Here is a 27,507-nt window from a genome sequence, read left to right as displayed (position 1 = left end):
GTGTGTGTAAGTTTGAGTGAATGCGTATGTGTGTAAATGTGTGTGAATGTACGTGTGTGCACACGTACACACGCTTGCACACACAGGGCAGGGGTGGGGTATTAGGGAGGGTGGAGAGATGAGACTGAGGCTGGAGAAGTGAGCAGGGTCAGCCACTTTGAGTGGCTGGGACTCCTTCCTGAGGGCAGAAGGGAGCCCCTGGAGGATCTCGAACTGGGGAATGGCATGGTCATATCTAAAAGGCTCCTTGTGGCTTCTCTTTGGAGAAAAGATCAGAGTGGGGCAAGACAGGAGATGGGAAGCCTATCTGCGAAGTGGCCTCAGAGATTATGGTGGTCTACACCAGGGCAGTGGCAGGGCAGATGAGAAGTTGGGGGGCCTGAGAGAGACAAAGGGTTAAATCAACTGAATGTGAGAGTCAAGGATGACACTGGTTTCTGGCCTGGACACCTGAGTGATGATAAGGAAGAGCAGGATGAGCATAGAGGGGAAGAGTAGGTTGATGAGGTCATCATTTTCTTTTGATTCTGTTGGGTTTCAATCATTCTTTTTGTCTGGATTAAGTGATTATCATGACATCTAAAGGAGAGTGTCATCTCACCTTTCTTCAATAGGAGGAGGGCTGTGAATTCCAATTTACTGGATGATGAGGCCTCAAAGATTAACCAGACTTCAGGGATGAAATCAGAAGCTAGGAACACCTGTGATTTAGATCAGGGCTCCTGATTCTGATAAACCTTTCAGTGTGGTGACAACGCAGGGCGAAGAAAGCCCTGGCTCCACTCTCATCAGTGACTATTAATAATTAAAAACTAGTTTGAATCAGTCCTACCAGTGTAGAACTCCCATCCTCCCACCAGCTTTACCATCGAGAGGACTCTCCGACACTGGAAACTGTTGGCTTTCACCATTTCCTATGTATCTGGTGTGTACCCTGGGCCTCACCCTCGCCGATTGCCAGGAGAGTGACAGGGGCAGTCATGGCCCCTCTTCCTCCCTCCTCCCAGGTAGACTAGAGCAGGGAGCCAGCCTGGGCTACTATTTTCACCCTATCTCTTCTGTTGCTCCAGGTGGAAGACTTAGGAGACCTTCTGTCATTTTGGGAGGGCTTGTTGGGGTCAAAGCCTCTGTCCCTTCTCCAGAGCATATCCAGCAACATCACACTTGGGTTGTTCATTTAGAATGAAAAAGAAGTATGTGGCCACAGAGGGGAGGGTTTCTTGGGCCATAACCTGATGCTGTAGATCAGGATAGGTATGAAGAGCCTGGCTGGATGCAGTGGAGGCATTAAGCCATATGGAGATGGGGGTTCCTGCTCCTAGATCTTGCTGAATAGCTAGTTTCACTCAAGTCCTTGCCCACTGGGGCCCTTCTTCTTGGCCGACTCACAGCAGAGTGTTCCTTCTCATCCTCACTTCTCCTCAGCCCAGAGGGAGCGCTTGGCCCTACTTTGGTTTTCCTGGTCCCCTGGGCTAAGACAAGAAGTAATCCGGACCCTTGAGGACTGGTCTTCCAGATCTTACCTTGGCAGAGGGAAAACTGTGTGACCATACCTTGTCCCAAACCAGCAGGTGCTTGCTCAGAGACAAGGGTGCTTCTAATAAGAGCCGGAGGCCATCTGTGTCTATGAGAATGGCCAGTGGGATTGGGTCGCCCTCTGCGAGACCCACAGCCTGCAATCTGTGACTTCTTGGGGATCTGGGTCTCTGGAAAGTTAGACCCATGAATGAGGAGAGGAACTGGAGCTGAGATGGGGCCTGGCTCTGGAAGAGGCTTGCCTGAAGTTCCCTTTTGACTCCACATGTTCTCTCTGAATCTGGATTGGTTCCACTTATCTTTCTTGGACAGTGAGCCAGACAGACTGTTTTGTGAGCCTCTGGCTGCCCACCGCCTCTCAGAAGAAGCTGAGGACAAGGACCATCTCCAACTGCCCAAATCCAGAGTGGAATGAAAGCTTCAACTTCCAGATCCAGAGCCGAGTGAAGGTGAGACATGGAGGACTGCACCTGTCTTCCCTGTCTGCATTTTACTCCCCTCTTGCCCACTTGTCCTTCTCTTTGCCTCTGTGTTCTTATGCCTCTTTGTTTTCCTTTCTGCCTACTTCTTGTCCTACAAACCTGTCTTCCCACTCACACCCACTACTTCCTTGTGCCTGTCTCATGTTTGCCCCTCTCTGAGTCTATTTATCTTTCTAGCTTTTTCTCCTGGTCTCTCTTGTCCTAATTGTTGCTGAAACTAGGTGTCTCTTAATCCAAAACAGATTGTGTTTCCAGAGCCTTCTCCAAGTAGGGGAATACACAGAGTGGAAGAACCATTCTATTCACTAGGTCTGAGGCCAGTCTAATTCCAGCCAGAGGGTTCTCTCCGTCTTAAATTCTTTTCATATTGCTTTATTATTTCCATTTCTTTGGGTGTGTATTTTATCTGTTGAGTTGTCCCATGGGATTGATCTTCTTCAGATATATGATGACTCTAAGTTGAGTTCACATCTCCCATGGGATAATTATCCTTTGAGCAACCTGAGTTGTGACAGCCTCAGCAGAGATCCCTTACAACAAATTTGGCCTCATCATAGTGGCATCAGCCCCAGTCTGGAGGTGCTTGAGGCTTGACAGCTCCACCTTACTGCCTCCATGTTTTAGGGATACTTATTTATTTTTGTTACATGACATATCTTTTCAAGAAGGGCTTTATACTTATTATTTTTAAAATACCTTTTCTATCATACATGTGAGTTTGGTAAGGGAGGAGGATTTTGATGTGGGTTCAGTCTGCCATCTTGAAATCAGAATTTGAGCTTCCTTTGGATTGTGGAGCTGCTGGGTTGGTTCTGGGACATACCTGTGTTTCTAGTAATTACAAGGTCAACAATCACATCCAGTTGGGAACCTCCAGAACCACCTTATGTCCACTAGATGTATTTAAGAGGCAGCCTCAACCCACATCCCCCAGGATCCTTGGAACAAGAGGCCTCAGAGATTAGTCCATGTCACCTGAGAACACTGACCTCAGAGTTCAGCCAGATGACAAGGTAGCCGCTTTGGGACCATCCATGAGAACTTACTAGGGGCTGATGAGTCAAAGGATAGAGTTCATATACCCCACCAATTATCAGAACCGCTACAAGCTTTGCCACATCACTCCCTGGAGTGTTAGATGTTCGCTTCCCTAATCTGGATTTTCTAGCACCAAAGGGGCTGTCTTCAGTGCCCAGGGGCCCAGTGCTGGCCACATTCTATATCCTGGCAGGGGTCTTGCTTGCTCTTTCCCATCCATCCTTCCCCTCAGGTGAAACGAAATCCTTCCATACTTCACAGGTCTCTACCAAGCTTGTAAAAGAGGCAAAATTCTCTAGTAGGAAAGTGAGAACAGAAGGCCAAGAAGGTTTCAGGGAGTTGGAAAGGAGGGAATAGACACTTGCCTTCTTTAATTCGTTTCCCTACAAATGTCTGTCACGTCTGAGCAGGGACTTCTGGGCTGTCTCCCATCCCCCAGACCTACCTCCTTGCTAGGACAGAGGTCAAGTCCCTCGTTCTGGGAAGGGGTCAATGCAACCGTGGTAACCAGACTGGCATCCTTCCTTCTCCCCTAGAACGTGCTAGAGTTGAGTGTCTGTGATGAAGACACAGTGACACCTGATGACCATCTCCTGACAGTTCTCTATGACCTCACCAAGCTCTGTTTCCGAAAGAAAACCCACGTGAAGTTTCCACTCAACCCGCAGGTGGGTGCAGGGTCCAGGCCCTCAGACTCCGGCTTCATGATAACCTCATAGCTGCTGCTGATTCCCACAAAGCCATTCCCCAGGGTCTTCTCTGTGTACACAGTCAAGTCGAGAAAAGATGGTGCTGCTGGTTTAAATCCCAGCACTGTCACTCACTATGTGATGCCGTAAAAATAACTCCCTAAGTTTCTGTTTCCTCATCTACAAAATGGTGATCATAATACCTACCACACAAGGTTGTTGTGGGACTTAAATGAGAAACCGTAATTCAGGCAACTAGCAGTGTTCACAGAACGCAATGGAGAGGTAGTAAGTCTTGGTTCCCTTCCCTCCTTTTCTTCCCTCAGAGTCCCGTTGCTGGGATGGCCCCAGGAACAGAGGACAGATCCCCATCTGTAAAGGTGGGCGAATCTGCAGATCAGAGACAGTCAGAGCTGGAGCCCCCAGGATGCTGTCAATTCAATCATTCTGCCAGCACTTGAGTGCCTGTGAGGGGCCGGCACCGTTCTAGGCACTGGGTCCCCTTGGGAACTAGCATCCCTGCCCTCACCTAGCTTACATTCTGGTGGGGAAAGTAAGGCCCAGTGAGGCCCTGGCTTGCCTCCAGTACACAGCAAGAGGTGTGAGGGACTCAGTGAAGGAAGGAATGGGCTTTCTGAAGGCGTATCTCAGCGCTCCCTTGCCACAGGCACTGAGTCCCTTGGGAAGGCAGGAGAGCGGTGGGAAGCCAGGGAAGTGACAGAAAGGAGATGATCTCAGGCAGAGGAATGCACATGCTGGGGCTGGGGGTCAGCTCCACACCCTGACCTCCCCTGGGCTGTCAGTGATGCTCCTGATGTCAAAGACTTGGGGACAGAGATTGGCAGAGGAGACCACAAGCCCACTCCATGGCAGCAGGCAGCTGTGGGGGAAGGACGGAGGCAGGTCCACAGCGGCTCCCAGGGTGGCAAAGGGTTCTGGTCAGCAGAGATGTGCAGACGCCACTCACAGCCGCCTTCCCTCCCTCCCCTACCAGGGCATGGAAGAGCTGGAGGTGGAGTTCCTGCTGGAGGAGAGGTGAGTAGGCCCAGGCCCTGGGGCCCACCAAGGTCCTGGCCATCAAGTAGCTTCTGGGAACGAGCATTTCAGAGGCAGGTCGGCCTTTTTGCTGCCTCACCCTCTTCCAGTCTCACTCCTGGCACTAACCCTGACTCTTCACTGTGCAACAGAATCACCCAGGAGCTTCTCCATAGTGTAGGAGCCTGGGCCCTACTGCACTTACCCAGTTCTCCTGCCCTCAGCATTGCTTTAAAGATCTAGTACTCTGGCCAAATAGCCTGCCTCAGGCCCCCTGCATTCCCAAGGGTGGCTTCTGGGAAGAGTTCCTGCCACCATGGTGATGGGGGCCTTGTTGAGGCCCAGCTGAGAAAGAGGTCAGAGCCCAGGGGTCTCTTCCTTGACCAGAACTGTTAGAACAAACACCCCAACCCTGGCCGCAAGCAGCCAACTCTGCAGCCAACTCTGGAACCACGTCAATGGGAGGCTCAGGCCCACCTTGCAGGGTTCTTTCCAATCTTCTTTCTTGCCTGCCTGCCTGCCTTCCTTCCTCCCTTCCTCCCTTCCTCTCTCCCTTTCTCCCTCCTTCCTTCTTTCCTCCCTTCCTCCCTCCCTCCCTCCCTCCCTTTTTCTCCCTTTCTCCCTCTCTCCCTCTCTCTTTCTTTCTTTCTTTCTTTCTTTCTTTCTTTCTTTCTTTCTTTCTTTCTTTCTTTCTTTCTTTCTTTCATCTCACTCTGTCATCCAGGCTAGAGTACAGTGGTGCAATCTCAGCTCACTGCAACCTCCACCTCCTGGATTCAAGCGATTCTCCTCCCTCAGCCTCCCGAGTAGCTGTGATTACAGGAACACACCACCATGCTAGGCTAATTCTTGTATTTTTAGTACAGATGGGGTTTCATCATGTTGGTCTCGAACTCCTGACCTCAGGTGATCCACCTGCCTCGGCCTCCCAAAGTGCTGGGATTACAGGCATGAGCCACCGCGCCCAGCCCAAATCATTTTCAATTAGGAAAATGATCCAGGATCCTGGAGACATGACTGTGCTGAGGACTCAGACAGCTGGAGGTCTGGAAGGAGAGAACAAAGAGGGAAGGTAGGAAGGAAACGAAGGAAGGAAAGGAAGAAAGAAAGAAAGGCAACCCCCGCCTCAGGCCGGGCAGAGTGCCCTGTAACTGGGCAGCTCGTTCCTCACTCCTCCCTCTTCTTCACCTGGCAGGGCTGAGCCCCCTATGCTTGTGATGAGCCCGGGAACAGAAGGAGGATGACAGGTGGGAGACAGGACAAGAGGGCTCATCAACTGCCACTTGGAGAATCCTCTGCCTAGGGGATCTTCAAACTATGTGAGGGAACTTACTTCCCATCAACAGCTGATTGGCAAATTAAAATCAACTTTATTTACTTAACATTGAAGAAAATCGAAGCTCTCCCCTCCAATTCTTGATTTGACAGAATTTTTAGAGGGCGGGGAAAACTCCTGGGCTGAATTAGAAAGTGGCTTGCAAAATGAAACATGTCATGCTTGGTAATAAGAGTTGATCTGGTGAAACCCTGTCTCTACTAAAATACAAAAAATTAGTTGGACATGGCGGCATGCACCTGTCATCCCAGCTACTCAGGAGGCTGAGGCAGGAGAATCACTTGAACCCAGGAGGTGGAGGTTGCAGTGAGCCCAGACCGTGCCATTGCACTCCAGCCTGGGCAACAGAGCGAGACTCCTTCTCAACGACAACAATAAAGTTGATCTGGAGACACAGTCACCTTGGGCTTAATTTTGACAAGGGATGCTGTGGACTCTGCCAGGCTAATTGAAACCTTGGAGGCTTATGTTCTCAACTTTGTAACACAAGGGCATTTAACATTCACCCTCTCGGCTGGGTCAGACTGTTAAATGCATAAGTTAGATAAAGCACAGAATGGAGAATGGATCATTTTTACTACCAAAACTGTTTATGTCTGCTCTAGCTGGCAGGTTGCAGCCATTTCTTTTTTTTTTTTTTTTTTTTTTTTTGAGACAGAATCTCGCTCTGTCGCCCAGGGTGGAGTGCAGTGGCGCGATCTCGGCTCACTGCAAGCTCCGCCTCCTGGGTTCACGCCATTCTCCTGCCTCAGCCTCCCAAGTAGCTGGGACTACAGGCGCCCGCCACCACGCCCGGCTAATTTTTTGTATTTTTAGTAGAGACGGGGTTTCACCGCGTTAGCCAAGATGGTCTCCATCTCCTGACCTCGTGATCCACCCGCCTCGGCCTCCCAAAGTGCTGGGATTACAGGCGTGAGCCACCGTGCCCGGCCCGGTTGCAGCCATTTCTTACAACCTATTTATTCTTCTAACCCCATGCATTTGCATCTGGTTAGACATAAAAAACAGTTCTCCTTTAAAAAAAAATAGAACTCTCCTACTCTTCTAACCTATAAATCTATTTTTTTCCTGGACATTCTGTTTCAAATGTATGCCAGTTTCCTCCCTGACAACCTATAAGGCTAAGGTTTCCGAAGCTAGTATTTTTTATGAGAACAAAGAAGGCTCTGATATTTTGTTATTGACCCTATTTATTCCCTTTGTCGCCATTGGAAGAAACCAGTCAAGAATGCTAGAATTGACCAGGAGTTCTCCTTTTGTTTTTCAGTCCCTCTCCACCTGAGACCCTCGTCACCAATGGCGTGCTGGTGGTAATTATCTTCCTGGGTTCCTGTCGCTCCAGAGGCCACGGCTGGCTGCTGCTCTCAGGGGAACAGGACCAAGGGAGAAAACAGTGGGCCCAGCTTGGTCTCTGTCCTATCCTGACCTCTGCAGGAGTTAGACTAAACGAGGCCAGCCAAATGGGGCGCAGGCAGCACTGGGGCATGAGCTGGGGCTTCTGTACAGAGGGAGGAGGTAGCTGGGACATCACGCTGGCCGAGCACTTCATATCCCAAAAGTGACCCTTCCCCTTAAGAGCCTCCCCAGTAAAACAACCCACTAAGTGCAGCCTCCTCTCAGACTCAGTCTTGGTCCTGTACCCCACAACCCCAGTAATTCTACACGCACAGTTTACCTTTTTTTTTTTTGAGACAAGTTCTCACTCTGTCGCCCAGGCTGGAGTGCAGTGCTGCGATCTCGGATCACTGCAACCTCTGCCTCCCGTGCTCAAGCACACCACCACCCCCAGCTATTATTTTGTATTTTGTAGAGACGGGGTTTCAACATGTTGCCCAGGCTGGTTTCAAACTCCTGAGCTCAAGCGATCTGCCAGCCTCAGCCTCCCAAAGTGCTGGGATTACAAGTGTGAGCTACCGTGCCTGGCCTACAAGCACAGTTTCTGTATTAAAAATTGTTTCATAGCCAGTCATGGTGGCTCATGCCTATAATCCCAGCACTTTGGGAGGCCGAGGTGGGGGGATCACTTGAGCCCGGGAGTTCAAAACAAGTCTGGGCAACATAGTGAAACTCCATCCCTACAAAAAAATACAAAAATTAGCCAGGCATGGTAGCATGTGTCTGTAGTCCCAGCTACTCAGGAGGCTGAGGTGGGAGGATCGCTTGAGCCCAGGAGGTCAAGGCTGCAGTGAGCTGTGATTATGACACTGCACTCCAGCCTGACAGAGTGAGACCCTGTGTCAAAAACAAAAATTCATATTTCAGCTGTTGGTACAGCTATTTTAATTAAATGCATCCAGTGCCTCAGGGTTCAAGGAGACCTCTCCCTCAAAAACAAGAGTCTTTGGGAATGTGTGGCAAAGGAGTATGATCTGCCTCAGCATCTTGACAAGGCTATTTTGTCGGAAGCCCTCACTTTGAAAGCCCAGAGCTGAACATTCCCTCAGGTCAGATTCCCGACCTGCAGCTGAGGACCTGACCCCTAGTAAACTGTGACCGCGGGTCCTAGACATCCTGGGACAGCTTCATGGTCAAGTATCCTATCTCTGCGTGAGATGGCATGCCTTGATTGGGTTCAGAAAATGTGGTCAACACACTCTGCATTCCCCAGCATCAGCCCAGTCAGACCAATGCTCAATTTATCCTCTGGTCCCTCATCTCCCTTCAGCCTGGAAGAGCAAGGAGGTGGCTGGTGCTCAGACACTCTGTGACCCTCCTTTGTTTTTTACAGTCTCGACAAGTCTCCTGCCTGGAGGTTCATGCACAATCCAGGAGGCGGAGGAAGAGGGAGAAAAGTGAGCTGTTTTGCCTTTTCTGCCTACTGGGGGACAAGGGGGAGCTGCTTCCAAATCCCATCAGCATCAGACTCCACCTAGTCCAGGGCTTCCCTGGTCTCAGGGGGACCAAAAGCTTGGCTGAAACCCCTCAGAATCATCTCACCCCCAGGGGTCAATGAGCCCCTGGCCTCCCATCCTGCTCTGTAAAGGGTGTGTTCGCCCAAGCACCCACATAACCTTGGAGTATCTCAGGTCTGGGGTCCCAGTGCTGCCCCCTCTATCCACGCTTGTCTGTGCTGTGCCATGCCAGGACCTCAGATTGCCTGGGTCAGTGAGGTGGTCAGCACCCGAAGCCCAGGGCCCCTCTAACTATGCCCCTTCCTCTAGGCAGACCACAGCTCACAGAGGGTCCTAGCACTTTATAGCTGGCAGAGACCTAAGAGATCCATGAATACCATACCCCTACCCTACTCCCCACCCTACTCCCCACCCCACCCCATGTTGCCCATGCAAGGCTACCAGACATGAGGGAGGGAGGGAGGGCAGAAGAGGCGTCTACATCAAAAGCGACAGTGTGCTGAGGGTCTGCCTCCTCTACAGTGGGCAGGTTACTTTGGGGCATCTTCTGGCAAAGCTGAGCCAAGGACTGGTCCTGAGGACCTTCTCAGCATCTCAAAGGGTTTTCTGGGGACTATGTTTGTCTGCATCCTCATAAACCTCATTAAAATGCAGGTTCCTGGGCCCTGCCCTACCCTATAGATTGAGAATCTCTGGGGAATTTGAACTGGTGCCCCAGGTGATTCTAAACTCCTCCTGGACACCTCCAAATAGGCTTTTTGCTGGACCAAGTTGCGGGTGGGTAGTGAGAGGCTCCCGGGGTCTCACCCTCTTGTCCTCTCTCCCAGTGAAGGACCTCCTGGTGATGGTGAATGAATCCTTTGAGAACACCCAGCGTGTCCAGCCCTGCTTGGAACCCTGCTGCCCAACCTCTGCCTGCTTCCAAACCGCTGCCTGCTTCCACTACCCCAAGTACTTCCAGTCCCAGGTGCACGTGGAAGTGCCCAAGAGTCACTGGAGCTGTGGGGTACAAGGCGGCTGACACTGGGGGAGGTGTGGGGGACTGGGGCAGGTGGGGGGTGCCAGAGGAGCTCCCCAGCCCCTCTCACAGAACCCACCCATCCCTCCAGCTTTGCTGCTGCTCTCGCAAGAACGGCCCCATCAGCCAGCCCCTCGACTGCCTTTCCGATGGTCAGGTGATGACCCTGCCTGTGGTGAGTGCCTGAGTCTGGGAAGGGCCCCGGACTTACTTCCCCTGGAGCTCCTGTGGTAGGGAGGTGGGGAGAGCCTGGGGAGGTACAAGAGAGAAGGTGACTCGTGAGGGTCTCTCTCAGGCAGGATGGAGGAGTCTTGTGGGGCAGGAGACTGATGAGCTACAGTGTGGTCCAAAGAGTGTATGGAGGCTGAGTTGAAGATGGTGGAGAGATCATGTCCAGAAGAGAGAGGCAGGGATGGAGCGCCTGTGTGTGCACGTGTGTGCTGAGTGGGGTCTGGGTGGACAGTGTGGATCTGGGATCACTTGGCTCTGAATTGTCGCCTCTGACAAGCTTTTCATCTTTCCCTCCCCAGGGTGAGAGTTATGAATTACACATGAAGTCTACACCCTGGTATAGTACCCGCATTCTGTCCGTGCCTCTCACTTATTCATAGCAGTGGGTGTGCAGTGGTATCTCACTGTGGTTTTGATTTGCATTTCCCCTACGGCTAATGATGTTGAACATCTTTCCATGGGCTGGCTGGCATATCATCTTCTTTGGAGACATTTCTATTAGATCCTTTGCCCACTTTTTATGTGGGTTATTTGTGTTTTTATTATTAAGTTGTAAGAGTGCTTTACATATGCCAGATACAAATCCCTTGTCAGATATATGATTTGCAAATATTTCCTCTTATTCTATGGCTTATCTTTTCACATTCTTGTTGGTGTCCTTTGAAGCACAAAGGACTTTACTTTTGATGAAATTTGTTTTTTTATCTTGTCACTTGTGCTTTTGGTGTCATATCTAAGAAACCAGAAATCATTGCCTAATCCAATGTCCTGAAATTTTTATTTTATTTTATTTTATTTTATTTTGAAATGGAGTCTCACTGTCGCCCAGGCTGGAGTGCAGTGGTGCGATCTCAGCTCACTGCAACCTCTGCCTCCTGGGTTAAGCAATTCTCCTGCCTCAGCCTCCCCAGTAGCTGGGATTACAGATGCACACCTCTACACCTGGCTAATTTTTGTATTTTCAGTAGAGACGGGGTTTCACCGTATTGGCCAGGCTGGTCTCGAACTCCTGACCTCAAGTGATCCACCCTCCTCGGCTTCCCAAAGTGCTGGGATTACAAGCGTGCGCCACCGCCCCTGACCAAAGTCCTGAAAATATATTCCCATGTTTTTTTCTAAGACTTGTTTAGTTTTAGCTCTCACATTTAGGTCTATGATCAATTTTTAGGTAATCAGTCCACATGGTGTAAAAGAGGGGCTCAACCTCGTTCATTGGCATGTGGATATCCAGATGTCTCAGCACCATCTGCTGAAAACAACATCGTTTTCAGAAATCTTGATTGTCAGAAATCAAGTGGCCATGATTTCTATTGACAGTTTGATTAGCTATTTGCCCTTGGAAAAGCTCTTTGCCCTTACTGAGTCTCTGTTTTCCTCATCTGTACATTGGGAGAATAACAAGGATCCTGTGCATCACTGGGTTGCTCTGAGGATCCAGCTAGACAGCACGTGCGAAGTACTCAGTAATCCATCTGGCAAGTGGGATGCTCAGCAAACGTCAGCTAATGTTATTGTTATTATTGTTGTATTATTATTATTCATTCCCTGTTGAGGCCAAAGAAAGATTTATTTTCTAACAGCCATGTCTGCAGCCCTGTGCTAGACAAAGAGGAGACATGATGGAAATCTCCTAGGCCCAGCCTTCAAGGAGATGTGGCTTTGTTAGTGAGCCAAGGCTCAGTTGGAAATGGTCAAGGTACATTCATCTGGAGTCACTGGGGAGCTGGGCCTCAGAGGATGCACATGCTGGAGGTGGGCAAAGGGAAGACACTTCTGGTGAAGGCAGGGGCCTGTGCCAAGACCCGGAAACAGGACTGCTTCTGGAAGCTCTGGGACCTGACCCAGAAGTTTCGAGGGTAGTTTGAGGTGAGCTTGGAAAGATCAGGCAGGGTCTTGGATGCCAGGCCAGGAGCCTGGACTTGTTTGGGGCAGGGATGTGATTAAAAAAAAAAAAAAAGAGGACAAACATTGGGCATGTCACAGAGGTGCCTGCCCCACCTGCCTGCAGACTATGAGGTGACACAATGAGATCAGGAATGGGATGGTTTTTGTCAATTGCACACACACACAGGATAATTGTTATTCTAGGAGCAGGAAGAGCTCATTGAAGAACGTGAGCTCCATAGGAACAGGGAGTTTGTTTACCTAGCACAGAAGAGTCCATACCGTGGGGCCCTGTTCAGAGGGATTTGGCAAAATGATCTCAGCGCCTTTTGTCACCCATGCCTGGCCCTGGGCTAGAGAAGCCACCTGGGGGAAGACTTTCTGGACTTTCCAGATCTGGCCGAGGAGACAGAGGACTCAAAGCGTCCCTAACACAGTGCCAACAGTTATCTTTTGTTGAGTACCAGCTCGCATTGTGCCAGCTAAGGCTTTGGGGGCTTTGCATTTGTTATCTCTTTAAGTGCTGAAGACAGTGCTGAGAGTTCAGCATGATTCGCCCCACTTTACAGATGGGAAAGTGGAGACCCAGGGTCACAGAAGTGGTCCCTGGCAGAAGTAGGCTTTGAGCCTAGGCCCAGTGGACCCTAAAGCTGTGTCTATTCCGGGGAGGTAGAGGCTGCAGGCCCAATACAGGGTCCTCTCTCCCTCCAGCCCTGAGACACTGGACGTGCGGCTGGGCTTCAGCCTGTGCCCAGCAGAGCTGGAGTTTCTGCAGAAGCGGAAGGTCGTGGTGGCCAAGGCCCTGAAGCAGGTGCTGCAGCTGGAGGAAGACCTGCAGGAGGATGAGGTGGGTAATCAGGGATGTGGCCAGCCTGGGCCCAGCTGGTCCTTCCAGCACCTCGCCCTCCCAGCCAGCCCAGGCCCTGCCCTGCACCAGGCGCCACCTCCATGGATGCTTTTACCTGCTGAGGTACAGGCGCCCTGGTGAGAGCTGTGCTGGAAGTGATTCTGTTTTATATTCACAAGAGAAGGGGAGAGCAAAATGGAGAGAGAAAGGACAGAGCCCCAGCGGCTCCTCCCAAGCACTAAGAGCTCCTGCAGTGGCTAAAGGGGCCTTACTCAGGGATAAAATGCCCTCCTCACCCCAGCCAGGAAAACATTTTAAGCTGTACCACCTCCTGCACCCCACACCTCCACCCAAAAGGCCTTAGGTCCTTCTTTCCTCAATTGTCTCTCCTCTCAAATCTGCACAGGTAAACACACTCCCAGAAATAACAGCGCTAGGAAGCTGAAGAGAAGCAACTTGCACTCCTAGGGCCAGGCCGCCCCTTCTTCCCACGGGAGCAGACGGTGGGCCTCTGTCACAGCCCTCTGTTGCCTCCCTTGTGTGGCCCAAGGCCCACACTCGCCTGGGCAGCAGGCAAGCCCTCCAAGAGCCTGCTTTCTGAGGCTGACCCTAGGTGAGGACAGAGACCTGGCAGGTGCCCAAGGAGGACTTGTAATAGCGCTTTAGCCAATGGAAGGTTCTTACAGCCCCCACTCAAAGGAAAACAGACAGAGTGAGTCTTGACAAAGAGCCCCTTCCTCCCTCCTTTTTTTTCTTGAGACAGGGTCTTGCTCTGTCACCCAGGCTGGAGTGCAGTGGCACCATCACAGCTCACTGCAGCCTCCACCTCCCAGGCTCAAGCAATCCTCTTACCTCAGCCTCCCAAGTAGCTGGGACTCCAGGAACGAGCCACAATGCCTGGCTAATTTTTGTATTTTTTTGTAGAGATGGGGTTTCTACATGTTGCCCAGGCTGGTCTTGAACTCCTGGGCTTAAGCAATCTGCCCACCTCGGCCCCCCAAAGTGCTGGGATTACAAGTGTGAGCCATTGTGCCTGGCCCTATCTTTAGGGAAACATTCCAGGGGCCTCTTAAACCTCTGTTGACCCAGAGCTGGCAACCCTGCTCCTTCCCTCATCACCAGTCCATTGACTCTTGGCCTTGCCAGTACAGTACCTGCTGAGCAGGCACCATGTGCCAGGCCTGGTGCCTTACCTCAGATCCAGCTACAGAAGATGTTGGTTTGTCCCACTGAGGGATCGCACATTAGTAGGGTTCTTGAACAAGCTGCCCACCACCCTCGGACTCCAGTTTTATCACCTGTTAACTGAGGGCTGGACTAACAGTGCTAAGAACTCTGCTAGCCACAGCTTTCTGTGATTTACCAAGCCTGTGTTAGGCTTCAGAGTCCTTCACTGACACCAACTTCTGGGTGTGGAGCTGAGGTCTATTTCTAGACCCACTGCTCTGTGGAAAGGCAGGTGTCAGGTGGCTCAACGCCGCACTCCCTGCCCTCGGTAGCCAGCTCTGCCTCCTCCATTGTTCTTTCAAAGTTGCCATCATTCTAAGTCTTCTCCCAAGCTTTGCTTCTGGAGCCTTCCCCAACCGCCTGCCTCTGTGTAACCCCAGGTGCCGCTGATAGCCATCATGGCCACTGGGGGTGGAACAAGATCCATGACCTCCATGTATGGCCACCTGCTGGGGCTGCAGAAGCTGAACCTCCTGGACTGTGCCAGCTACATCACTGGTCTATCAGGGGCCACCTGGTAAGGAGACATGAGCCACTGTCTGTGGAGCCCAGGGCAAGCCATGAACAGGCTGGCCTGGGGTCTCAGGTGAAGCTCCTCCCTGCCACCCAAAGACAAAGTGACTCCTGAAGCCTGGGAAGTGCCCCACAAGCAGTGGTGTGGCCTTGGGCATGCAGCTTGACTCCTTGGAGGCTCGGCTTGTGTATCTGCACAGTGCGGATAACAGTAGCTCTGACCTCATGCGGTGGGTGTAAGAGGCTCTCCCGCTACTAAGTATGCCAGAGACACTGTATGCCCTGGCCTTTCCTGGTGTTACTGTTTCCCTGGGGCTGTGGTATGGACCCAGGAACATGACCCCATACTGCTGGGGACATGCAACGGGCAGGGCCCTGCAGCTGAGCTCCCTCCTGCTCACCCTCTGCTGGTGAGCAGGGCCAGGGGCTGAGCACTGGGTTCCCCCACAGGGAGGCCAGGTTGAGGTCAGGTTACCCACAGAAGGCACAGTGCCTGCGGCCCACTGTACTTTTAGGGGCCCACAAAAATAGGTTAATTTCTTTTAAAATCAGGATGATTTCATTAACAAACTTATAGGTTGAAGAAAATGTTTTAATAAATAATATGAATACATTTGTCTTTATACAACGGTCATGAAATATAAATTTTAATATTTTTTATGTGGCCAGCATGAAATATAAATTTTAATATTTTTTATGTGGCCAGGTATGGTGGCTCACATCTGTAATCCCAGCACTTTGGGAGGCAGAGGCAGAAGGCTTGCTTGAGGCCAGGAGCTCAAGACCAGGCTGGGCCACATAGGGAGGTCTTGTCTTTAAAAAAAAAACAAAAATAAAAAACATATAAACATTTTTTGTGGGGCCCATCAAAATCCTCCTGTGGCCCTGGTTCAGGGTGGCCTATCAAGCAGGGCCGTGTCCTGTCTGTGACTGGTGGGCCTGTGAGCCCTGAGGTCCCTTGCTGTGCCTTGTATACTGGAGGAGCTCTGGGTAGCCCCCATGTGAGCAAATGGATGTGAATGGGCCTTGGAAAGCCAAGGGCTCCCGTGCCACACACCCCTCCGGGGAGCAGAGGCGCCAGCCCAGGTGAGACAGAAGGAGACATTTGCCTCTTGCTAAGCACTGGAGTCACTGCTTCCTATGGCTCATCTTGTTTCTTCCTCACAAAAAACTATGAGGGAGGCATTGTCATTATTTTTCAGCTGGAGAAACATAGTAATTTGCCAGGGACACTCAGTTAATGAGCAGTGGAGTGGAATTTGAACCTAGTCCCGGGCCCACATCCTTAACCTCCATGCTAAATGGCTGCCCCCGGTAGTAGGTTAAGAAGGTAACTTGCTTCCAGCAGGTTGAGGGGCACCTGCGTCCTCCCGGACTACTATGCGATAGACAGATAGTAGGAGGAACTCAGGCCCAGCCAGCGTGGGATGGGTGGGGTCCCCTGGCCTGGGGAAAGGACAAGTCGTATTCTTTTAAAAACTCATTTGCAATGGCTTCTGGAAGCTTTTTTAAAGTATAAAATGAATGGGTGGAGCTTATGGAGAGCAGGGTGCTTTTTGTTGAAAAGTCTCCTGACCACCTCCCACCTTCCCAAAAACAAGTCCTGTGAGGGAGGAGGCCCCTGTTTCCTTAAATGTGCAGCCGCAGACTAGCTGCACTTCCAGGGAGGTCATTCTCAGGCGCAGAATGAAAAGGGCCCTTTCCTGTCCTGACATAGAAAAGCTGGATCCAGGCCAAGAAGAGGCAGACTGAGGCCAGACCCAGGGCTAGTGGGATCACCTCTTTGTTTTGCTCCCCCCGACAACCAACATGTAAGTTAAGAAGAGAAAGGGAAATAAATCCTCAGTCAACATCAGAATTATAGGAATTAACATGGCAGAGTAGAAACAGCCAGGACCTGTAATCAGTCGAGCCTGGGTTTAAATGTGGTCTCCAGCATTTGTTCTGTGCCATGCACTGTTCTAGCTACCCCACATCACCTTAACTCATGTAATCTTCACCAGAACTCTGTGAAGCAGGTACAATTATTGTAATTCTCCCCATTCCACAGACAGGAAAACTGAAGGGAACAGTGATTAAGTAGCTTGCCCAAGATCACACAGCTAGTGAGCGACAGAGCCTGGCTTGATCCAGAAAGATCTGGATCCAGAATCTTCATCTTAACCATTGTTATGCCTGGCACACAGTGGGCATTTGAGAACTGGTAGCACTTGTGATTATGAGTAATAATGTTCACCTCCCCTGCTCCTCAGTGTCTGCCAGGCCTCTGCCTCACCCCTACTCTCCAGGTTCCCCTCCTGGCAGGTTAGGGTTCTCAATGGCCTGCCCACCTTCCCTCCTGCCCGGGTCCAGGACTCATCAGACAGGGGCCGGGTCAGCCCTATCAGCTGTGCCTGTCTCTCTCCAGGACCATGGCTACCTTGTACCGTGACCCTGACTGGTCCTCCAAAAACTTGGAGCCTGCTATCTTTGAGGCTCGGAGACACGTGGTAAAGGACAAGCTACCCTCCCTGTTCCCAGACCAGCTCCGCAAATTCCAGGAGGAGCTCCGGCAGCGCAGCCAGGAAGGCTACAGGGTCACCTTTACAGACTTCTGGGGCCTGCTGATAGAGACCTGCCTGGGGGACGAGGTAGGTGCTCGGCTTCTCCTGGGCCCCACCCTGCCCTGGCTGATGCCTGGCTCTCTTTCTTCCTCAGGGGAGTCAGGACTTCCATTGTGCACAGGGGGTTAGGTTAGACCTGCGGGAGTATCCTTGGGCTGGAATACCTATAAGGTGTCGGACTCTATGACGGAGGAAGGTGGTGGGATTGTCTCCTGTGTACCCTTTAGAGGATGGCTGAGACCCTCGTGTTGGAGGCAAACCTGCCTAGGGCAGCACGTCCTCTGAGAGCCATGCCAAGACACCTGTGAGGGAAAAATGGGGAGGAAGCCGGGGAAGACTGGAGAGCAGTGACGCCGTGAAGCGAGTCTGACCCTAGGGGTGGGGAGAGGAAGAAAGGTCAGGCGGCAGCATCCCAGACCACCGTGTGGTCTGCAAGGCCCTTGGAGGGTCCTCCAGCCAAAGCTGGCTGTCACAGGAGTCCCGCGTCTCCCAGAACGGGCCAGCCTCAGTATCCCTGCCCCACTCAGTCACAGGAAGTGCAGCCTCAGCACAGACTCAGCTGTGGATTTCAGAGCACAGCAGCTGGGGTCCTTAGTCAATAAGACTCTCTACAGTTGGAGGTCTGCAGGGCCCGTTCTCATGGCCACCAATGGGCCCAATGAGGTTCCTTCCTATTCTGAGATCCAGTGATCTGACTAATACGTGCCCAAGAAGAGGACCAGCCTGTGTTGGGTGGCTGCTGCTGTGAGAGCTGCGACCCAGCACAGGGTGGTCCTTTTCCTGGACACATGGCACAGCACAGGGATCTCCAAGGGGTGTTGCGATCCTGGACATCAGGGTGGGCTCAGCTGACATCTGTGCCCTTTAGGTTGCACAAGCCGAGATGAACAACTTTTGCTGTTGCTTGGCCCCAAAGGAGAGCTTCCCACCTCTGTCCAGGCCCACGGTTCCCTGCTCCACTCCAAAGGTGTCTGGGGAGTTCTGAATTCAAATCAGAACTTGCCATAAAGTCATTGCAGCAATTATTTTTTATAATAGTAGGTTCCATCTTCCAGAAAGCCAGACAGTTTGAGCACCTGAGAATGACCGGACCCTCATCTTCAATCTTCCCTCATTCCTTCAATTAAATTACTTGAGTACCTCCTGCATGCCAGGAACTGTGCTGGCAGATGGGGATTCAGAAAGGAATCGGACATGGCTTCCAACCCGAGGCCCTCGCCACTTTTGATGGATCCCACCCACCCTGCCCCTGTGACAACCCACCACCTAACCTGTCCTCCCTATGAAGGAGAGCAGGCAGAGGCCAAGGGCGTCGGCTTTGGGATTCGGGCAGGATGGGTTTGAAATTCAGGCACTGCTCTTTACTATTCCTTAAGTGGGAATTACATCAATAAGTGCTAGTTAACATTTTCAACAATATTGTAACAATCATGAGTGCCGCATATGATGAGGAGGAAGCACCGAGTCTTCCGACATCAGGAATCTCAGCATTCTGGGGGTTTGGTGGGAAGGAGCTGGGTTCCCAGGAAAGCAAGGGCAGGGCTGTTGTTGAGAGGCCTCTGCTCTTGCGCTCTGGCCGGGACAGGAGCCCCTTTCCCTTGGGCCCCCTTGACAATGAATGTGGACCGGCTCTTCCCTGAGCCTGCAGCTTTACTTCCAGGACAGTGGGCTCTGTGATGCCCAGATCTCTGGGCCCAGTTATGACCCTGTTTTCTTTCAAAGGAGACCCACATGTCATTGGGCATATACATGTGTTTGCCATTCCACACGGGTTCTGTAGCCTTTGCACACTTGGGTGACCAGGGTTGGTAACCCAGGAGTCAGCTGCTTGGCCTGGGGTCAGAGCCTGGGCCTCTAAGACCTTGATTCTGCCTCGTTTGCAGTGGCTGATTCACTTTGGGAGGTGGACTCTGGCCCGGGCTGATCTGAAAGGCTCCCCACTCTGGGGATTAGAGTGACCTCAGCCACCATCTAGTGTTCAAGTCCTAAGTCTTTTGTTAAAAAAAAAAAAAAAAGAAGGGAAGGGGAGGGGAGGGAGGGAGGGGAGGGCAGGGGAGCGGAGGAAGGGAAACTTCTTTTCCCCCAACTTTTTACCCCTCAATTGAGGGAGCTCAACATGCCAAGCTGATTTTTTTAAAAAAATGGAGATGCTAAACATGGAGCTGCTCCAGTTCTAGCAGAGGGAAGACGATGGGGCAGAAGAGGGGCAGTGCTAGCCTCTCCCACCCCTTCCTCTTTATCTGCTGACCCCTAAGACCAAGACCCTGGGACTCTGAGAGACTGTCCTAAACTGCAGATCCAGTCCCAGCCCCTGTCTGGTGGTGGGCAGCCCGAGGGGGTGGTGCCTATGCCATTGGTGCCCTTTCAGAGTGATTTGGCTGGTGTCAGCTGGGGCCGATACAGCAGCCCGGTGAGCTCAGGAGCCAGGAAGTGGCTGCGGGGGTCCAGACTGTCTTCTCATTCTGCGCTGCCTCCCCCACTCCCTGGGCTGCTGCTTCTCTTTAACCATTTTGTTTCCCCACAGAGAAATGAATGCAAACTGTCAGATCAGCGTGCTGCTTTAAGCTGCGGCCAGAACCCCCTGCCCATCTACCTCACCATCAATGTCAAGGATGATGTAAGCAACCAGGACTTCAGAGGTAACACCAGTGGCTGGTGATTTACAAGTGGGGTGGAGGGGGGGCCTTCTTGGTGGGCAAAAGCACCCAGCACCTCCAGGTCCCCCAATCCCACCCATCTTTGTCAACCTCTACGTCCAGACTGTGCACACAGCTGGAGAAACCACCTTTGCTATCCCAATCTGCCCTGCTGCATGGGTGAGGCCGGCAGGCACTGTCTGCAGCTTCCCTGGGCATGTGTTTAATGACACTGGGGAAGACAAAGGTTGTGAAAGGAAGATATTTCTACGCTGCCCAGAGAGAGAGAGACTCGAGAGAGCTGCCCTGCTTCAGGGTCAGTTTTTGTCCCATTCAACAGGCTCTGAGGTGCAAATGAGCCATCCTCCTTGCAAAGCATGGCAAAGCTGACCCTTGCTACACCAGCAGAAGCTGGCCAAGGGTGCCCCCATGTGTCCTTTGGGGGAACTGCGGCCTCCCTGTCCCAGGCTTTCCAAGGCCTGAGCCAGTGGCTGCAGGCAGGAGGGGGGCCCGGCTGTGTGGACGGCTCCCTGGCCTGAGACTGACCCCCGTCCTGCTGCTTCACGTGCAGAGTGGTTCGAGTTCTCCCCCTACGAGGTGGGCCTGCAGAAGTATGGGGCCTTCATCCCCTCCGAGCTCTTCGGCTCCGAGTTCTTCATGGGGCGGCTGGTGAAGAGGATCCCGGAGTCTCGAATCTGCTACATGCTAGGTGACTGCCTTGCAACTGGCGGAATGACAGGGGGCTACTGCCCAGTGTTGGGCCACCCTGGGTTGGCCCCTGATTATGTGACACTCGGGGCACTTGCCAGCATTGCCTCATCCTAGGAGAGGTCCCAAGTCACTGGGGACCAGAGTTGGTCTGGGGGCTCTCCCAATTTCCTGGTCTCCAGCAGTCTCCCTGCAGGCTGCTCAGCACCACACTGGGAACAGCAGACTCAGACGGAAGCTTCTGTAACTCCCACCCACTCCCGTGTAGCTTCAGCCAGCAGTGTGCCTGCTTCCAGGGGCCAACCCAGACCTGGGACCCGAGGGTCCAGGGAGACCACAGGGTAAGGGGCAGGGTCACCAGGGAAGCCTAGCCCAGCCTCCCACCCTAAGCGCCTCGGTTCTTCATGAGCTGGGCCCACCGAATGCAGGACCCACTCGAGTTCTTCCCTTCAGAGTCTTAGCTGTGCCCATCAAAGGGCTTCTTCAGAAACAGACCCACATCCACAGCCCCAACACGCCCTTATTTAAATTAGTTGTCTGTGCCCTCCGCTTCTGTCTATCCCAAACCAACCCATCCTGCAAGATCCACCTCAGTCCCATCACTTCTTCCCCCAGAAGCCCCCAGCCCACGGTGGCCTCTCCTTCCCCTGAACACCTATGCTGATGAGCATGTGGTTTAGAAAACTGTGGGCAAAACACGTGGGCTTGAACTCTGAACTCTGGCTTCTCACTCACTAGCTGTGTAAAGTTGGCCAAATTGCCTCACCTGTCAAAGCCTCCATCTTCTCCTTAGTTAATTAGGCTTAAGAGTAAAACCTACCTTATAGAGATTCCAAATGGGTCAATGTCTAATGCCTACATTTAAAAATCAGAATAACAAATAGCATTTGCATTTATTGAGTGCTCACCATGTGCCAGGTGCTGCCCTAAATGCTTTAGATGTATTCACTGACAGCAGCTGGACTTAAACTCAAAGCCTGCGCTTGCCAGCATTAAATCCCTGCCGGGGCTGTGCCTTATACACCTTTACGTCTCCCGGCACTGAGGGGAGGGAAGAGAAGAGCTGAGAGCTGAGCCCCTCAGTCACTGTGTTGAGCTGCACTGGGAAGGGGAGAAGGACATGGAAGTCTGAAGTCTGTCCCGCCTGCGGAGCAGCCTGGCTTGCGTGGGGTCGGGGGGTGGGGGGAGTGGGGAATCAAGTGTCAGTGTGGGGCCTGGGGCTGCGGGGTGGAGCTGCTCACGCTGGCCCTGGCTCCCAGGCCTGTGGAGCAGCATCTTCTCCCTGAATCTGCTGGATGCCTGGAATCTGTCACACACCTCGGAGGAGTTTTTCCACAGGTGGACAAGGAAGAAAGTGCAGGACATCGGTGGGTGACCCCGGCTTTCCCTCATGGCTGGGTGATGGGTGACCCCGGCTTTCCCTCATGGCTGGGTGACGGGGGGCGGCCCCCGGCTTTTCCTCATGGCTGGGTGATGGGGGGCGGGGTGTAGACCACAAACCGAGGATGAGGCCCCCTGCCACATGTTTCCGCATCGTCACCTATGGCCTAAGATGTGGGAGGGCAGCTGGGGCTACAGTGTCTTCCCTGCCTGGAGGGGAGGGTGACTGTAGGTGAGTGACACCAGCGCCAAGGCCCAGAGGCAAGGCTCCCAGCACCCAGGAGAAGTGAGGAGAGTAGGGTCTATAGCAGTCACAGGTCACTCTTTGAAACTCCCTGTCCTCTCCAGGATGCTTCTTAGCTGTCTTGCTCCCCCCTCCCTCTCTACTACCTCTCTGCTTACTCCATGTCTCTCACCTGAATCCTCCTAACCCCAGTGCCAGGACCTTGAGAGCCCAGCAAGGAAGATATGAGCTGCTTTTACAGTGCTCACCCCTGGGTGCCAGGCAACCATGTGGGGCTTCGCGTAGGCAATCTGGGGACTCCACCTCTCATGACCTGCCCTTCATCCCTCCCTCCCCTGCAGAAGACGAGCCAATCCTGCCTGAAATCCCCAAATGTGATGCTAACATCCTGGAGACCACGGTAGTGATCCCAGGGTCATGGCTGTCCAATTCTTTCCGAGAAATCCTTACCCATCGTTCCTTCGTGTCTGAGTTTCACAACTTCCTGTCTGGGCTGCAGCTGCACACCAACTACCTCCAGAATGGCCAGTTCTCTAGGTGGAAAGGTAACCCTACCTGGCTACTCCTTGAGGCCTGCCTCCATATGGAGGAGGAAGATGTGGATGTCAAGGCCGCCATGGAGAAAGAATAAGAAAACTTCTCTGGCTATGTTCACTGGGCCAGGCACCTCTCTCCCCGTGGTGTTTTCCACATTTGGTGGTGTCGTCTTGAACACTGCATGGGTCTGGCAGCAGGGAGTGGTGTGGGCACTTAACTCACTGCATCTGTACAGCAATTCTATACAGAATCTGTACAACAGTCCTAGCAGGTAGAAGTTGGCCCCATGTTACAGATGGGGAAACAGGGGGTCTTACTTTCTGCAGTTGTGTTCTGGGGATGCCCTTTAATGTGAGTGGTGCCAGGCACAGTGGCTCATACCTGTAACACCAGCACTTTGGGAGGCCGAGGCTGGAGAATCTCTTGAGTCCAGGAGTTTGAGACCAGCCTGGGCAATATGGTGAGACCCCATCTCTTAAAAAAAATTGTTTTTAATTAGCTGGGCATGGTGATGAGCACCTGTAGTCCCAGCTACTTGGGGGCTGAGATGGAAGGATCATTTGAGCCCACGAGGTCAAGGCTGCAATGAGCCATGATCACGCCACTGCACTCCAGCCTGGGCAATAGAGCAAGACCCTGTCTCAAAAAAAAAAAAAAAAATGTGAGTGGTGCCCGCTTGGAACTGGGCAGGGATGGCCCAGCTCAGGAACCCCCAAGTGGTAAGCAGCAGAGCCAGGCCTTAAACTGTGGTCCTGCAGCATCAGCTCAGTGCCGCCTCCTCTGCTGCTGAGGCCCTAAGGCATTGACTTTCACCTTCTTAATATTTTAATTGGCCGTGGCCTGCAAATGGCTGCTTCAGCCTGGCCTGTTAAGCCTCATCCTCACCATCTGGGGCCAATGGGACAGCTGACTCAGGGCCCAGGGTTTACACTATTTATGGGGTGGTCTTAAGCCCCTTATACCCCACAAGTATCAATATCCCATAAAAGACTAGCTAAAAGCCCAAGATAACGCTGTTCTTCCTCAGCCACCCGGAGGGCACTGGAACTCAGTGGGCGTCCTGGTCAGGCTGAGGCGAAGGACGCTCCAGACAGGGCGCTCCATCCCCCCAGGTGCCTCTGTCCATTGGCTGTCAGGGCACCAGGTGTGTTGGTAACGGGAAGGCTTGGCTTTCAGACACAGTGCTGGATGGTTTCCCAAACCAGCTGACCGAGTCCGCGAACCACCTGTGCCTGCTGGACACTGCGTTCTTTGTCAACTCCAGCTACCCGCCCCTCCTCAGGCCAGAGCGAAAAGCCGACCTCATCATCCACCTCAACTACTGTGCTGGGTCCCAGACAAAGGCAAGTGTGCAGCCTCCCTCCTGAGCACGGGCTGCAGCCTCTCCTAAGATGGGCCCCGCAGTCAGTGGCCTCACTCGCTGTGAACTGGGAAGAGGCATGCTCTCGACAGCCCCCACAGAGCATCAGAGGAAGCCAAGCAGCAGTCATGATGGGAAGTCAGACACCCAGAACTCACGGGCAGCCAGCTGGCTTTCACACCATGGTGCCCATGTTGACTTAGCAAATTCGAATTTTACTCTTGCCTTGGAGCATTTGCCATATTTGGCAATTCTTCAGCTACAAAAAAATGAGTTTTTAAAAATAACCTTAGTAGAGCCCATTCCATTCAAGAGCTTGTAATATCCTATTTTCAAAATGATCACACTCTCCCTTCCCCCAGGGTATATGACCCTCCATGAATTACACTCAAGTGCTCTCAGGTGGGAGGGAAGCCTGGCGAGGAGAGGAGGGCACTTGTCAGAACCAGAAGTTTTTATTTTTTTAATTTACTTTGGAAAGTTCTATGTGTATACAGTTCTACCCTGAAGCCAGGCGAAGTGAAGTGTACACAGACCAACAGGGCAACAATGAAAACAATCTAAGTTTGTAAATGGGTAACAATGCACTTTCCTACGTGTGATCTTGTTTGGCCCTTACACCAGCTCTTGGAGGGAGACGGCACAACTGCTATCATTTCTCGTGTTATGGATGAGGAAACCGAGACACAGAGAGACTTGCTTAAGATCACACAGCTAGTGAGCAGAGGAATGAGGGGCAGAACTGAGGGGGTTCTGACATTCTAAGGCAGTGCTCTTCCTGCGACATCATGCTTTTAGAGACACCCTTGCAGAGTCTTTTCTAGCCCTGTACTACTGTCAGCTCCAAAGCCCATGCACATCCCACAGGCGCCTGGGCAGCTCTGGCTGTGTATAGCCTGGTTCCAGTTGCCCTTTCAGGCTACCCACCACATCCACCCAAGTCTGTGTTTGGATGTGAACACCATCGAAAGGGCTTTTGTCCATTTTACTTGGGGAAGCAGCTTGCAACTGGAGGTGCATCCACCTACTGCCTCGGGCCTTTTGTCCTGACCTGGCTTTAGTCTCAAAATACCATACACTGGCAAAGCAGTTGGGGAGCTGAGTTGTTAGCTGGGGAAATCAGGAAGCTGGGGCTAAGAACTCTGTGCTTCTTCTCCACTCCCACTCCTCCTAATGCTCAAACACGCCCTCTGTGCTGTTCCAGCCCCTGAAACAAACTTGTGAGTACTGCACTGTGCAGAACATCCCCTTCCCCAAATACGAGCTGCCAGATGAGAATGAAAATCTCAAGGAATGCTACCTGATGGAGAACCCCCAGGAACCCGATGCCCCCATCGTGACTTTCTTCCCACTCATCAATGACACTTTCCGAAAATACAAGGCACCAGGTGAGCTGCCTCTGCGCTCAGTTCCCAGCACCCGCTGCCCTTGGCCCGGGAATGCCTTTAGATCTGTAGAGTCTCTAAGGGCACTAACGGGGAAGCCTGGCTCAGCTCCAGCCTGAGCCAACCTTGGCTTCCACAAAGAAGGGCGCCTCCCATTCCCTCACCCCCATGGGCTGGTAATGTCATCCCCCATTCTTTCAGTCATTCTACATTTTCTGACATTCAGCCATGTGCCCAGTACTGTGCTTGGTGCTAGGGCAATCCTCCAATGGGCAAGCCTGCACCACGCCCTGAGGAGCTTGCAGGTGTACAGGTGCGTGTGTGAGGGTGTGCGTGTGTACAGGTTTTCATGCAGGTGTGTGTGTCCATGAGTGCAGGTTGGTGGGCCTCGGAGAGAGATGTGGAAACAAGTCATTCCAACCTAACATGACAGAGTCTATAACAAGTCATCCTGCTGCCCGCAGGTGTAGAGCGAAGCCCTGAGGAGCTGGAGCAGGGCCAGGTGGATATTTATGGTCCCAAAACTCCCTATGCCACCAAGGAGCTGACATACACAGAGGCCACCTTTGACAAGCTGGTGAAACTCTCAGAGTATAACATCCTGAATAATAAGGACACTCTCCTCCAGGCTCTGCGGCTCACAGTGGAGAAGAAGAAGCGCCTGAAGGGCCAGTGTCCCTCCTAGGCCCCAGGGAGCCTCCCCTGTTCTGTGTCAGCTTCTGCCATCAGAGGTGCAGGACCCCTCAGGGCTGACCAGGTTACTACGCAGCCAGCTCTGCTCTCTGGCAATGGGTGTGAGCAGGTTGGCCTGGGCTTTCTAACGAAAAATAAAAAATTTTTAAAAGTTGAGAAAGTCAGAAAGAGAGAGAGAGGAGCCCTGTTGGGGTTTTATACCCACTAGAGTTTCTTCAAGTGCTTCCCTACAGAGAAGGTGGTCTCATAGCCACAGGCTCCCACACGTCTGTGGAGAGGAAAAGCCTGGGGAAGAGGCTGGGCCCCCAGAAACCTCGACTCAGAGGCAGAGCCCAGGGCTGGCAGCCCTCCCCTCTCTGTCCTCCAGCTCGTGTGGCGGGCCTAGGGAAATGCACAGAAGGACCTGAGAGGCACTCGGCGTTTCCCTGGAAAAACACTTCAAAATTTAAGGCAATTCTAGTCTTGTGATTTTTGTGTTTTTTTAGACGGAGTCTCACTCTGTTGCCCAGGCTGGAGTGCAATGGCACGATCTCGGCTCACTGCAACCTCTGCCTCCCAGGTTCAAGCAATTCTCCTGCCTCAGCCTCCCAAGTAGCCGGGATTATAGGCACCCGCCACCACGCCCAGCTAATTTTTTGTATTTTTAGTAGCCAGGCTGGTCTCAAACTCCTGACCTCAGGTGATCCACCTGCCTCGGCCTCCCAAAGTGCTGGGATTACAGGCATGAGCCAACGCACCCAGCCCTAGTCTCATTATTTTTATAGGCAATTATATTTCATGATTTTTATTTTTATGAATCGGAGTATTAATAGGAAGCATGAAGCTAGAAGATCTAGATGGAGCCCTAGAAATAAGCCAGTCTATGCCACAACAAAGCCAAATAGGTAGCCGGTTTCAGTGGCTCTCTCCAGCTACCCAGAGCTCCAGGGCTGGTGATCCATGTCATCATGACCAGGCAGCCATGCCCAAGCATCCAGCTCCAAACAAATGCCAGGCAAAGCCTAAGTCTATAGCCCAGGTTCACCAAATGAGGATCTGGGATGGAGTTCAGCAAGGTCAGGCAGACTGTGGGTAAATGAGGTTGGGGGCCAGGCAGGCGATGCATCCAGCGCTGCCCACTCCAGCTGTCGGTGCTCACTGATGACCCTGCTCCAAGAGCATCTCTCAGCCTCTTACTGCCCATCTCTCTGGCTGCCAGATGGGATTACTTATTTCTAAATGTGATTCCTCTTATCTGTGTTGTCAACACCGTGACCAGTGCATTCCAACTCTT

The 27,507-nt window shown here is 52.2% G+C and overlaps 1 protein-coding gene across 1 annotated transcript in view; it reads left to right on the top strand.

The window, feature by feature from the left end:
* PLA2G4E (phospholipase A2 group IVE) overlaps window positions 1–27,225 on the top strand; it is a 38,581-nt gene extending 11,356 nt beyond the window's left edge. Inside the window, exons 3-20 of the mRNA XM_055363472.2 lie at window positions 1,849–1,985; window positions 3,593–3,724; window positions 4,740–4,780; window positions 7,384–7,426; window positions 8,845–8,908; window positions 9,796–9,974; window positions 10,078–10,161; window positions 10,517–10,554; window positions 12,813–12,948; window positions 14,556–14,692; window positions 17,096–17,318; window positions 19,816–19,930; window positions 20,499–20,636; window positions 21,895–22,002; window positions 22,601–22,804; window positions 23,973–24,139; window positions 25,361–25,544; window positions 26,006–27,225. Coding sequence (XP_055219447.2) covers window positions 1,849–1,985; window positions 3,593–3,724; window positions 4,740–4,780; window positions 7,384–7,426; window positions 8,845–8,908; window positions 9,796–9,974; window positions 10,078–10,161; window positions 10,517–10,554; window positions 12,813–12,948; window positions 14,556–14,692; window positions 17,096–17,318; window positions 19,816–19,930; window positions 20,499–20,636; window positions 21,895–22,002; window positions 22,601–22,804; window positions 23,973–24,139; window positions 25,361–25,544; window positions 26,006–26,226 — 2,351 coding nt within the window. The 3' untranslated portion in view covers window positions 26,227–27,225. The remainder of the gene's footprint in view (window positions 1–1,848; window positions 1,986–3,592; window positions 3,725–4,739; window positions 4,781–7,383; window positions 7,427–8,844; window positions 8,909–9,795; window positions 9,975–10,077; window positions 10,162–10,516; window positions 10,555–12,812; window positions 12,949–14,555; window positions 14,693–17,095; window positions 17,319–19,815; window positions 19,931–20,498; window positions 20,637–21,894; window positions 22,003–22,600; window positions 22,805–23,972; window positions 24,140–25,360; window positions 25,545–26,005) is intronic.
* The last annotated feature ends 282 nt before the right edge of the window (window positions 27,226–27,507 follow it).

The sequence above is a fragment of the Gorilla gorilla genome, chromosome 16, assembly GCF_029281585.2.
Source record: "Gorilla gorilla gorilla isolate KB3781 chromosome 16, NHGRI_mGorGor1-v2.1_pri, whole genome shotgun sequence".
NCBI lineage: Eukaryota > Metazoa > Chordata > Mammalia > Primates > Hominidae > Gorilla > Gorilla gorilla.
The sequence above is the reverse complement of the archived record's forward strand: the minus strand, read 5'-3'. Positions and strand labels throughout refer to the sequence as shown.